The 14307-nt window shown below is 36.5% G+C and overlaps 1 protein-coding gene across 3 annotated transcripts in view; it reads right to left on the bottom strand.

The window, feature by feature from the left end:
* The window catches only part of MIA2 (MIA SH3 domain ER export factor 2), a 36457-nt gene that overhangs the window by 3161 nt on the left and 18989 nt on the right, over positions 1-14307 (bottom strand). For 2 of the 3 annotated variants that reach the window (XM_014249947.2, XM_014249949.2), the window contains 13 exons: positions 13442-13564; positions 12760-12883; positions 11865-11911; positions 11575-11665; positions 10225-10363; positions 8527-8628; positions 7161-7221; positions 6802-6837; positions 5804-5871; positions 5029-5111; positions 4541-4672; positions 2847-2999; positions 1360-1491 (listed from right to left, as the gene is read on the bottom strand). In XM_014249947.2, the coding sequence (XP_014105422.1) occupies positions 1360-1491; positions 2847-2999; positions 4541-4672; positions 5029-5111; positions 5804-5871; positions 6802-6837; positions 7161-7221; positions 8527-8628; positions 10225-10363; positions 11575-11665; positions 11865-11911; positions 12760-12883; positions 13442-13564 (1291 nt within the window). The remainder of the gene's footprint in view (positions 1-1359; positions 1492-2846; positions 3000-4540; positions 4673-5028; positions 5112-5803; positions 5872-6801; positions 6838-7160; positions 7222-8526; positions 8629-10224; positions 10364-11574; positions 11666-11864; positions 11912-12759; positions 12884-13441; positions 13565-14307) is intronic. The other variant, XM_014249948.2, reaches the window with a different exon arrangement.

Here is a 14307-nt window from a genome sequence, read left to right as displayed (position 1 = left end):
AGTTGGTTTTTTAATTGAAACGGGTACTTGGATTTTTTTACAAATACTCAGCCAACTCTAGTGAAATTATGTGTCTCTAAAAAGCAAATTCACACATTATTAATGACCTGTTAAATGCTGGCAACAAGGTTCTCAAAGACCCTGTTTCCATTATGGGGGTGCTGAATTGCCCAGGAACTGAATACAACGTTTAAAAAAATAAATTACTTGTTGCTTGGCAGTGACTGAAGAAAGGGGTAAAAAAAGGTTGCATTAAAATGCAAAGACAGTGCACCTCTCCTCAGCAGCCTCAGGTGCTAGAAGAAGGATCTCAGTGGAACATGAAAGTATTGGAAAGCAGAAGTAAGAGAAAGCAGAAGTGAAACTAACAGAAGGCTTGGGAAAGTCAGTAGCTACACAGGGACAGAACTGTCTTCCAGTAAAGAACAATTCACTTTGAAACCTGAATCTTCGACCTGAAACTAAATTCAGCATTCCCAGTTCTTACACTGTGACACTGAGTAGCAAAGGTTCTCTCTCCTCTGGCCACAAAGGCTGCAAGGCAGATGGTAACTTCCTAACAATCCTGTCAGTAACAGAGTCCTGGGTGGTGAAGTTTCTGTTGGGAATTTAATGGCTTCACTTCACTGAGGAATCAGACACTTGTAACTTACCAGGGCATTACAGAAAGATGGAAAATGCTTAGTAAGTCTTAAGCTCTTAAGCTGTCAGTGGTAAGGTCTCAGTGACCAAAACTTTGCCTATGAGCTTCTGGCAGTTGCCAGAAGTGCCACAACTAAAATGTACATAATTGGCCAATGCAAAACTAGTGGGTCAGTGAAAGGTGTGATTAAACTGGGGGCAATTTATTGTGAACTACAAAAAGCTGCCACAATGGTCAACAGTTTGAAGGAAGAGGCCTCAGACCTTCTCCCTCCATGCACTAAGCCAGTGGACACTTGAACATTTGGCTGTTTCTGTTCAACTCTTTATGAGTCTAACCCTTCCTAACTTTACCAAATGTGGCACCGAAATGCATGTATCGGTTTGTGATGTTTTAATGCAGTGATGAGCCTCATGGGAGGGACCAAAACAGACTCTCAACCAATTATGAGTGGTTAACATACAGAGCAGTGAGGGTAGACCAAAAAAATACCTCATGACTGGCATTCACAGAATCCCACCCACCTGACAGCAGGGAGGGCTATTGTTCCAACAGGGAATGGCTGCATCAAGGCCAGCAGGTGTTAACCTGTTTCTTACACAATTGAACTTCAGGTCTGTGGTAGCTAAAGACCTGTCCTCTTACCACAGCTTATTGTGCACAGTCATCTTACACTGGGAATTTCCATTTTAGAGTATCATGGAAGCAATTCCCACCTGTTTTGTCAAAAGACTGAACATTGTAAGTTCGTAGTTCTGCTGGTCCAGAAAGTCTTCCAGTATTTGGAGGATTAGGGAAAAATCTTTCTTGTCTTCGAGCAGAAAGAACTGGATCAGCATAAGGCTCACCTAACATTGAAGAAATCACAAAAAACAGGTCTGTGAAGATTTATTCCTTCCATTCCACACAATTCTAGGCCAGAAAGATTCTCTGGGTATCTTATGCTTTTGTAAATATCCAAAGTGTCTATTAATCAGCGTGAGCAAACACATCTTAAATAACCTAGAGGAATCCCACCAAGTACATCCAATAGCTTATGTTTCTAAAGAGCTACAAAAGAAAAAGTTCACTGATTTTTGGTTTAACGTACAGCAGAATTTTGAAAGTTATGATGTCCTAAGTTATAAACAGTGGGGCCTTGAAACAAAGGTTCAGCCTAGCAAAGAAGATCGAAGACAAAATAAGGTACTGTATGTTTTAAGCCATTCTTAGGTAAGAATGCTGTTTTCCATTACTCTTCATAGTGCTGTAATATGTTTCCACCAACTTGCTGGGATCAGAGCTAGCAATCCATCATGCAGCTACAAGACAAACTGTATCACTGAAATCCAAGGGCAAAGGTGAGCTAAGAACAAGAAGGAAAGGCCAAGGAAACCAGCCTACCTCTCTGCAGTGTCCTGTCAACAGACCAGACCTGCCAGATGAGAAACTGCATCCTGAGAGGACCTTGAACTCTACCACCAGGCTTTCACACAGGTGAAACTGAGGTACCTTAATGAGTGTATGTTACCTAAATTTTTATTTTTTCTAAACTTGTAACATTTTTCTTCTTTATTACAGGTAAAAAGGAAGGTAGGTTGTCCATCCCCCCAAGTTTTTACTTGAGAAATATCAGCAGAATCCTCTTATAACTCATAATAACTCATCTCTGCCTTCCCTGAGAGGTAATGTGCAATACAGATGTTTGGCTGAAGAAGTGAGAGTGAAAACTGATTTTCCTGCTGTTAATTATTGAAGAGACAGCATCAATGGGAAAACATGTACCAGACAGGATAAACGTACTATGGTACTGCTGTTATAATTAATATAAAAGTTGTTGTTTTTCTTTTTAAATAGTATTTTTCACCATTACCTATTTTTATTTAAAGTAATTAGAACTTATTACTTGTTAAATCTCTTTTTAACTATCCAGCCCAGACAGGTCTTTTAATGCACCAAACAAACTCCCAGTAAAATAATGAAACCAAACAGTTGATTGTCCCTTGGTAATACCAATATATACTTAAAAGACAGCAGAGAAGTGCAGTGAACCACACTGTTCAAGAAGAGGAAAAAAATCACTATTAAAAAAAAAATCAGTTCAGTTGCACATGCAGGTCCAAGGAAACATTTAATATTTATAAACCCGGAACAGTTGAATATATAGACTGCAAGTCAGTAACTCCTCTTTTCCATGGATACAGTAGCTAAGCATAGTTTTTACCTGGTGGAGGCAGAATTATCCTGCGCTCTCTTTCCCAAGGAGGAGACAGGGATCCAGTATCTGATGGTGGTCTGTGAGGATCAGTTAATCTATCAGAATTCAGCTCTCCTCTTTCACTTCCAGCTTCATACATGGCAGCTGGGCCTCTGGATCCTAATCAAAGAAATCAAGTAGTTATTCACCCCTGTGTTTTAAACCCTCTGCTATGGCCTTCCTTATTCAGTCTGAAAGTAGTGAAACAAATCATGGAATGCCAACACTGTCAAGACACACGAGGCACACGGCTCCACAGGACTCTCCAGCTGTTTGCTAATGACCAGTTATGCCTATGAGAAGTCTTCAAAGGTGTGCAAGGGAAAGGTTTTAGTTCAGTAACAGCACAACATAGAGGACCTGCAATGCTTCTGAAAAAACTAGTAATTTAACAAGTTTCAGTTAATTTGAACCAGAAATCAGTACGGTCATCATAAATAATCTTCTCAGTGATAAAAACCTGCTGCTAATCAAACTAACAATTAGCACGCTGAGAGAGTTAATATTGGTATCATAAAACACCCATCTGCATTCAACACCCTTCTGGCTCTACTTCTTTATTCAAGAAGAAGAAAAAAAAAACAAAACAAAAAATCCAAACCAAACAAAAAAAACCGAAAACCCACCTCTAAGGCCAGGTCAACACATAATCAAGTGCAAAAAAACCTATAAAAATGAGTAATTTTAGATTGCAAGTTTCCTCTAAAACAGTGGGTCTGAAAAATTACAAAAATATTGAATTCTATCAATCTCTAATTCTCCATGCTAAAATTCAACCTAAAACTTGAAGCCATTGTGTGTCTTGTGCACTCTGAGATAAGTACTGTAATTGCACTTACTGAAATCCTTAGAGAAATCTGGACGTATTGCTTTTAATTAATTAACTACAGGCTTCAACAAGTGTAATGATAAAAATAAACTGAACAGTAATTCTTTATTACCTGTAACAGATGCTGAACTTCACTCCAGCATTTACCTACACTGCTTCAATCAACACAAGAAATATGCATGGAGGGGATTTTTCTTCCCCTTACAACCCATGCCACCCCAGCTTACTTTCACCTACTCCTGAATCTCTGAATTTCACTCCTTACACACAAAATTCCTGGTCCCTTCTATCAGGGAAGAAACACTCTCCCTGTATGATGGCTGCTCCAATTCCAGAACAAAGGGAAGGGAAACAATTTACTGAACCAGTAACTTTCTAATGCCACAACCTCCAATAAAACTGCCTCATGTTTTAGACAACATTCTGTCATGGACTGTAGACCAATGAGATGGAAGGGGCAGCATTCTTTCTTTGGAAAACTAACTGACTCCCTTTTACTTTAAAATCATATTTATCTCAACAGAACTCAATTCTGTCCAAGAAATAAAAGACAATGGGTAAGTCTGGCTTTTTACTTTTCTTAATTTATGTGTCTAAAATGAATCCACTGACCAACCTACCAATAAAAACTAGATTTCCAATTGTACTGTTACACATTAAACAGCTTTAGAGGCAAGTTGAAAAACAGGAAGTTTGTCCAATTAACTGTTGACGTTGAATTGGTTGTTTATTTAATACTTTTTGTCACCAACAAGAGGAAAAGGTGTGACAGGTTTATAGGAGAGGAGAGAGAAATCCAGAATAGATAAATTTTCAAGTTTAAGAATTGTACCTCTTCCTCCTCCTCCACCTGGAAGCATAGGTGAAAGCCTTAAAGGACCCTCCAATAAAGTTGGAGGGGAAAGAAAAGCTCTTGTTTCAGATGAAGGCCGGCCCATTGGTGAGGGTCCATATGGGGAATGCTCTGGAACAGTTAAAACAAAATACTCAAGTTCACAATACTTGGTTTAACAAACTGTATAAATAACTTCTCAGATGAAGTTAAAAACTAAACTGCGTAACTAAAATGAAAATTGTGCTCTCATTACCATGTGTAACATATTCCCAGTCTACTCTCAACAATACTACAAATGCTCTTAGTTTCAACAAAATACTTGACATGCCCTAGAGTCACTTATGACCCAATTATTTTTTTAAAATGACTGGTATTTGCACATACACATGGCCAAGGTAGTTTTCAAACAATTAAATATGTGTGGTCTTGGGAAACAAAACATAAACCAAAATAATTAGGCTCTATTTTACAATTCAATACTGTACCTCTGCCAAATGGTCTCATTGGAATATCAAGAGCATAAGGGTCTTTTTCTAAAAGTTCAAGTTTAAATTCTGCTTCAGTCAATCTGCAAAGAGACAACAAATAAGTAGTGAGTGACCAAGAAATGCAAAAGCTTTAACAGACTACACTGTTTACTGCCAGGCTTTCTACCTAACTGGTTAATGAAGCAAGGTGTTTTATTCCCTAAATAAATAAGGGATAAATAAAAGGATGTCACAGTACTCTTAATTTAAAAATGCCTGCAAGTATTCCTCTATGCTGCTGTGTTTAAACTGTAATTCAGAAGTTGAAGTTGCATTTTAGATATCACAATTCTGGTATGAGATCACTCTAACTGCACTCCAAGTATTAGTTAACCTCATGCCTGAAAGAGCCTCTCAACTATCACCAACTGCTCAGCATTAACTTCTGACATAAGCTGTAAAATTGTACGGTAACCATGACATCTGGTTGATACATACTTAAAACTAACGAACAAATAAACAATACCCCCCCCCCCCCCAATATTTGTGTTCTACTACTACATTCTGCTTCTTTCCTGAAGTATTTCAATACTTCACAGAGTCCCTGAATTCTTACTTTCTTGCATGTCATAATTACAAGAAAGCTCAAGTGGCTCCCTTTCTTTCAGAACTCGAACACTGTGATCTCTCTGCCGTGTTTGGGCCACAACACAATAACAGAAAACATGAAATTGCCTAAATCCAACACATGCCAAACTGCATTTGTTTAGGAGTAGATAAAAACTGCACTTACTTTTGTCTGTTATGTGCATTTTCTTTTTTTATATCATTGAGGTGTCTTTCAGCTGCTCGGGCTGTCAGCTTCGGGAAAGGACAAAAACCAGATGCTTAGATATAGATACTTTTTGATTAAATGCTTCATAAATATGACAATTCCTAGGTCCAAGACGTTCTACGTGAAGTGTATAGATTGCATTTTCACAAGATATGATTGATGTATGGAGCCTCACGTATGTCAGCAAATTATATTAGCAGCTCTAAAACCCAAATGTTTGAGGAATGATAAGGCTCTTCTGCAGGTTCTTAAAACTTTGGAAATTGAATTCTCTGCATATAGCTGCTTTGAAGCATCTACGTAAGATTTAAAGTCTCAAATTCTACGTAAGAATGCCTTACTTTAAAATCTGATAGATAAAAGCTCTGGAATTATGACCACAGAATACTATAGCTTTTAGCAGGATTTTATGTCAGACATTCTGTGAAAGTGAAGAATGTATTAGTCAGGAGATATTTTAAATTTTCCTGTTTGGAAAAAAAGGCAAAAATGGATTTTGTAGAAACACTCTTAGGAAGCTGTCAATGGAACATACTGTTCTCACAGGACATAATGTCTTCTACTTGTAGATAAAAGAAGTGAAGTACACCCAAAGAAAATACCAAAATGGCATTGAAACAAGGCCAAAAGCTTTCATTATTAGCAGAATGTCATACATTTGTTATATGGTGTCATGTTCTTCCAGCAGATTTACTGCTATAACAAATAATATAAGATTATCATACTACTATGTTCATAAGTATCCAGCTTAATTTTTCCAACTATTTTATATAATAGAAGTATTTTTAACATGATTTTGTGTATTTCTGCAAGAAATCCGTATGTTTAAAAGTGAAAGCTTAGAGATAATCTTGATGATCTGTTTTTAGTACAAACCAAAAAGTGATAAAGCAAACTTTCAAATAATGAAAAATGAAGATGCAGAAAAAGCAGAAAATTCAGTATCTGGAACTTACCCAATTATCATGAGCTTTTTTCTCATGTGAAGTTATCTGTAAAAGAGAGATTCATTATTCACCTAAACCCCAAAACTTATGATTATATGCTCTTTTTTTTAATAAATTTAATGTGTGTGGATAATTTATAATGATTGCCTAAACTGAAAATTCACCTTTTCAATGAAGTTATCTGGTGATCTCTGCTATGAAATCATGTCAGTCAAAACCAGATGAAATTAAGAAGAGAAAGGGGGAGGCAAAATTAGGCACCCAACAAAGTCAAGCCAAACACAGTTCACAAGCTAACAGCAAGTGGTACTCCAGTTGCACTAATATCCCTCCTAGTGGCATAGATGTTGTCACAAAGCACAAAATACCTGATTCTCATAAGAACGAATGGTTCTCTCCAGTTCTTCTTCAAGATCCTTTGCTCGCTCTCTGTAACAAAATGAGAATTTATGATATTGTAATAAAACATGCAGGGAAGTTTTGAATACAATAAACTGAACAGTAGCCACAAGGTGTAATTAAGTTGTTGGGTTTTTTTGTCCAAAAAACAGTATTGTCACTTAGGCCCATGGGATACAAAAAAATTATACTAACAATGGAAATTCTAGGCCTTACATTACTGCAAGCAGGGATGTAAACAAGAGAACAGAATCCCAACCCCAACACACCCCCATCTTTTCAGTGGTTTGTGATGTTTCCAAGATAAAGGCTATCCCTCCTCACATGCCCTACCAGCCATCCTCACTCAGCTCAGCAGAGGAACTGATGTGGCGAGAGCACCACACTGTCACAGGCTACCAGTCATTCCTGAGAGACAGTCACTTGCACTGAAGTTACTTCAAGACCACATGTATGATGCCACCTTTGCTGCCAGCTGCCCTGTGCACAGCCTCTCTAGGTTCTACACTCTCTCAGCAGGTGGGCCAAAGACACAGACATTGCTTGGTTACACTCAATTTGCAATATTAATATTCTATTTAAAATTAGGATGCCTACAAAATCCATGTTCTGAATAAATCAGAGTGAATTCTGTCATCCTGTATGAATACTGAAGAATGTCCACAAGAAAGAATTAATTTAATTAACTCTTCAGGAAGCACTGATCACTGTTGTTAAACCTAATACTCCCATGTAAAGTAAAATGGCAAACATACATTACATATTGAAAAATTATGCCACAGTTAGAGAAAACGCAGAAAAAACCCGGAGGTATACAGCTGGTGTAACAAAAACCAGAGCAGAGCAGTTAAACAGCTACAGCAAATATTCACCCACGACAATATTTTAGTAAAGAATTTCTAAGCAATAATCTGACAAGCTTTGAAATACAGAAATAGAATACCATAACTATACAGCATAAATGTTAGCTCTGTAGGAAAACTGAACATTCCGTTTACTTCACAACATTCTCTTAACTTTGTATTTTTAACTTTGTTCAGTAAGGGAAACTAGTTTAGGGACCAACTTCTACCACACCGTTAAAGCTGATGTATCAGTACAATTAGGATTCTAATGGAAGAGAAGTTGCCATAATCTTCTACACCCAAATGTTCTAACAAAGTAAAACCACCCTTAGTCTGTATTATTACACATAAACTAGCATCTAACACACACACACCACAAAGAAAATGGAAGAAAATACATTTGCTTATGCTGTGGTTTTTTTTTTTAATTCTCTACTGCTCTTTCTTCACTTTGGAACAAGCGATTACAGCAACTAAAATCTGCAATTACCTGTAGCTGTTAAGTTCTTCAGCAGCGTGAGTAATTTTTTCATCTACTTTAGAAAGCTTTTCTTCCTTCTGTAGACGTTCTCTCTCTTCTACTGTCAACTTCCTTTAAACAAAATTCAAAAACTGTGGTTAACTGTTTCAAGTCAACAATTTTGAAAGCAGCCACAAATCTATCAAGCAAACTAAAACCCAAACTACACTAAGAGTCAGTGATTTGTTCTGGTATTTTCTAAAAAGAATTTTCTAGAGGAAAAAAAGATTGTTACTAGCTATTTAAAAAGAAGTCTTTGCAGGTTTCTCTTTTTTATCCCTATGCCTTATTGGGGACTACAGAAAAGAAAACTCAAACTCCAGTCCACCGATTATGCACAAGGCAGCTCTGCAGAGCACACATGGATACCACTGTCGCGTACAGCCCTGAATGGACGAAATGGTCATTCTCCTGTGAACAGCAGTTCTCAGCAATCAAGCTGTCTAAATCATGGATCTCGTGAACATGATTTAAACTTCTTTTCTACTCAATCTTCATTTCCTACTTTTTCATTTCCCCTGTTTCAACAGACCCAGTTTTCAGAAGATGCCTTAATTAATTCTGAATCTTTTTGTGTGGAAACATCACACCAGCTTCTCCCCACTCCTTTTTGGCTTTTCTAAAATTCTTTGATAAGCAGCATACATTTGCTGAGTTTTAGTGAGGTTATTTTTAAATATCATCCATACATGCCTTCAGCCTGCTTATTGTATCCTCTTAACAGGTTCCTTCCCAGTCCCTCCCTGCTCTTTTTTAAAAATCAAAATGCTAATACAGCAATTTCTAGGATTTGTTGCATCTACAGAGATGCTAAATATCTTCACAAATATATATGCTAACAGAGCAGATTACTCAAAGTAATACTTCAGAAAGGTCCTGCACAATGCTCAGTACAGGATCTAGTCTTGGGCTGATTCTCTTGCTGCCTTCAAGATTATGCCTGCTCTTTGAAGAAATAATTTCTGATTAGTAAAACTGTAATTTACCATCATGCCCTAGAGTGATGCACCCTGCTGCCACACACGCACTCCTGAAGGTTACTACATGCCCTGGACCAATCAACTTTAATTTCTAGTCCTAAACATTTCTGACTTCAATCACTAGATCATAATCCCCACTAACACTTTTGACTGTGAGGCAGATAGTACAGCCTTCATATTCTGAAGGAAAGCCTGACTCATAAGGGCTCTATGTTGCTTACCAACAAGATCTTGCCTGTGTTTTAAATTCAATTTTATACCTATCTCATCATTGCTCTGACATTACTTGCTATTTTTACTAAGTAAAATGGATTTCACAGTTAAAGCATCTACTAATTTTCTTTCAGCAACTTTGACACAGGTATTACGTCATATAATAATTTAATTAAAGGAAAAATAATCAAGCTTTCCTACTTTAATCCCTGATTTCCATAGATTAAAAATCTGTTGCTTCTTCTTTTCTGTACTTTCTTGTGGAAAAGTCCTAAAATGAGTTAATTGTTTCATGGAAACAGTTTCTATAAAACTAGTGTAATCATAAATGTATGTGAAACTGTAATAAACTGTTTTCACAATTCAGGAAATTCTGGAAAGCAGTATTCAAACTTCTAATAATTTTTAGTCCCCCAAATCAGAGCTACACTCAAATCAAACAGCAAGCATTGAATATAAGAAGAGGAGCCAGCACCTGTGTAGTTTCATTTCATTTTCTTGATAAAGCTCAGTCATTACTTTAAGTTTCTGCTGAAGCTTTTGAACTTCACTTTCAAAACGTTCATTTTCAGACTGCAAGGAAGCTTGCTGGCTTTGAAGGTTTTCTATGCGTTCTGTCAAATTGAGAGATAATTATATTGGGATAACACACTGGCAATATTTTAGAATACAAAAAGTCTGTAAAAACCTTTAATCCTAAGTTGATTTAATAGCACAAGATATAAAGTTAATATATTTCACTATATGACACAAAATGAGAAACCAGCAACTACACCCTCTACCTGCCACAAAGTGCAGCCCTGTGTGTGTACCAGGCCTTTGCTCCAAACCATGTCACTCCTTTGAAAACAGCTCAGTTTTGTAATTCAGAATTTAAATTTTCATTTAGAGCTCTTATTATTGTAATTATTTGACTGAAGGAGTAAAACTAGCATCATCATATGTTCTTGCAGATTTACCCACACTAGGTCTTCCTAAATCGCCTGAATATGTAACTCAGATGTGTCAAACTACCCTCATCTTTCCAAATTGAACTCAAAGTCATGTTTCTTTTCCTATTTACTATTCCTGTGCCTCTTTTCAAGAAATATAACAAAGCTTCAACTAAGTTTAAATATCTTTATGGGACAGAGCTACAGTCAATTTGGAGAACTCACTGGCACAAGGAATATGTTTGAAGGACTGTAAGAAACTTAAAATTAGTCTGACAGCATTCACCACCCAAAGAACAAAGCCATACATTCATAAGTGAATGCTATCCTGCTGGCTATGATTATGAAAGCAATAGCTAATTACAAGTTTTAGTTTGAATTTGAGTGGTTCTCATTTCATAAGGTTTAATTCAGTATGTTCCACACAACAAAGGAAAAGAAACAGAGCAAGATGTTTGCAAGTTCAATTCTCTAAATGCAGTATTTATTACTTTAAAGATTGAGCTTGCACCCATTACAAACTAACTATAATTAAACTACCATTTTAATAGATAGCTTTAAAATTTAGATTAAAACTACACTGTTTCATGTCCAGAAATTATGTAAAAGAAATATTATGTATTTATTAACATCACTTTGCTCTTATATTTTAAGATTCTATAACTTAATAGTTACAGAATATTGTAACAGAGTACAACCAAATTTGCAACTTTGACTGCTCTACATCTAAAATCATGTATTTAAAATAACTAAGCAACTGAAACATTAATTTTAAAAACCAAGTAGTTATTAATGTAAACTTAATTAACTTTTTACTGGAATTAATACTTGCAGCCTGTAACACCATTTTACCAAAACAGCGTCTTATTAAAGGCAAAACTAGATTTAATTACCTGTAAGCTCTCCTTTAGCTTTATTTTCATCAGACAGTTTTGAATACATTTGGTCTCTTTCTGCTTCCATGGTTTTTAAACAAGCATTTAGCTAAAATCAAAATTGGAAAAAAAAAAAAAAAAAAAAAGAGAACATGACAAGACTACCAGATTAAGAAAGTGTTTGCATGCAAAAATATGTAATTAGACATTAAAAGATGCTGAACTCTGATACTGGTATTACCAGAATAATTACATATATTCCCTCTACTTTTCTCTCTTCCGCCCACAAGTTTCTTAAAATCACGTACCTTTGCAGCGTAGATCAATTTCTTTACAGTTCGTTTTTGTTCATCATCTGCTTGAAGGAACAGAACAGTAAGTCATATAAAAAGCATGAAAGGGTTTGTGACAAAGCTTACTGCTATTATTTGGTTTTTATACAAGAGCAATGCCAACATACCACAACAGGCACAGCATACATGGAGGATAAAGGAGCAAAAATAGCAGTGGTGTGAGTAGAAGATATGCCAGTATTTCATATTCATATTTCATATTACTATTTAATTTCATTCATATTTCAATACAATATTGTAGTGCTTTGTTTGCCAGTCAATCATGACTAAGACTGGTTACATTAAAAGCGAGATGCTGAATACACACTGTAAGATTCATGGGCATGTGCCCTATAGCACAAAAAGAAGCTGCAGCAAGAAATAAGAGGAAGAAGGGCTTTTCTGTGCTGCTGTTTAAGGGGACATACATCTATACCCATTAGGTGATAGTGCTACCACACTGCCTGCAACAAGTAACACCTCTCTAAGGACAAGGAAGCAGCAATTAGGCTTTAAGGACCCTCAGTACTACTGCTGGGAGGAGCTTGAAGAAGCAATAAAAGCAAGATTTCCACCCAGAAATGCCACAGAGTCACACAGGCACATACTGCAGAATTCTGCAAGAGACTGACCACTGAGTCTTTACATTGCTCTGTGACAGTCTGTATGCCACACAGTGCTGAGCAGGAGACAGGCTGCTATTCCAGAGATGTCCAAGCATCAGTTAACTGTCCAACATGAATGACACTGGGTGAGGTTTAAAAATCCAACTTCTATAAGACTAATCTTTCAACTTTCCTGGAAGTTAGTCACTCCTGTATTTCTAAAATACCTGTGAAATGTTTAAATAGGGAAACTACACAGACCATACCTAAGTGCTCTCCATTCTCTGTTTCACCCTTTATGTCTGTGTCCCAGTGGCTGTCTTCAATGTCACCATCTTCTCGTATTGCCGAGCTCCAGTCTTTCATGTTCAGTATGTACTGTGTCAGTGACTAAGAAAAAGCATACAGAAACCTCACAAATACAAGCAATGAAAATGCAGTTATCATTACAATTACTTTCCAAGATTTCTGTCCTTTATTTAGTTCCCTTAGCAGATTAAGTCAGCCCCACATACAAGATTCTAGATGTCTGATAATACTGTTTCTAGCAAAGCATCTATTTGCAGGTCAACAGGCACATCCTTATGAAGAATTTTCAGATAGTTCTAAGCACACATGCTTTTAGTGAGGTTTGTGTATGTAAGGTACACAACTATAAAAACATACACCCATGTTCACACTCCAAACTGAGGACAGGGGGGAAAGCCAACACCCTATCAGAACTAGAAGTTTTTCCTTAGCTGTCTTAATCAGACTGCTCCACTGTGCCACTAAGCAACCTTTTTTTCGCTTAGCCAGAAACACAACTTTATACAATAGAGACAGCAAACAAAAGCCCAAAACAGCATAAGGCATATTAAGACAAGGAGAGATTGTCAGGCTTTCTTGGAACACTATGTTTAGCATCAGTCTGAATAATTTGATTCAATCCTAAATGTCATAATTTACCTTGATTTGGCTCTCTTTGTTTTTCAGAACTTCTTCTACATCTGTTTTAGATGATTCAAACATCTTTGTTTGTTCATTTAGTTCACTAAGTCGTTCGCCCCATCCTTCAGCTTCTTGTAAAAGCTAAAAAGGGACATACCAGATTAGTGTGATTGTCTACAAAACCAAGACTCAAGGACGAATAGTACTGAGCCTCTTACATGCATTGTCTATACAAATAGAAGATATACAAACACATATAAGCGGGATTTAAATCTCTCACCCACCAGTAAGAATTAACAGAGATAAGACTGCAAGAAAGTTACGTGAAGAGTTGAAAATTAAGACTTATGTTATAGCTCAGTTGCTTTAGCTGCTACAGCTAGTTAACTAACTGTAATTAGTTGTTAGGATATTTTTAAGCATTTATAGGAAGCGTTTGGCTTATTCCACTGAAGTTTAAAAAACCTTGATGTGACAATAGCAATGAATATAAAATGGTGATAATTTCTGTAACAGCGGCATACACTGGGGAATGCATGGAAAACACTCACACTTCAATATGCACACACATTTCTGAAATGGTGCCTGTTCTTTTGAACTTAGAAGCAGTCAGAGAAGTAAGGGAAAACAGGAAGCTTTTAGGCAGTTATTTATATTCATGTAACTTCCAAAACGGAATTATTTCTCCTCCTCCATACCTTTTGAAGTAATCTAAAAATTTTATTTTAAAAAAGCTTCCCCATTAATGATAGTCACAGCTGTATATAATCAAGACCTACTAGTATGTATCTCTGCAATTAACTGTACTTAACTAAAATGATAAGTAGGTTCCAAGGTTACATTTTAGAGATATTCCCTAGTAAAATCTCATTTCACAAAAATAT

The sequence above is a fragment of the Pseudopodoces humilis genome, chromosome 7, assembly GCF_049639895.1.
Source record: "Pseudopodoces humilis isolate 2021_Gansu_Grassland_sample_001 chromosome 7, ASM4963989v1, whole genome shotgun sequence".
Lineage (NCBI taxonomy): Eukaryota > Metazoa > Chordata > Aves > Passeriformes > Paridae > Pseudopodoces > Pseudopodoces humilis.
Note: the sequence above shows the minus strand (reverse complement) of the source record. Positions and strands in the feature narration are given on the sequence as shown.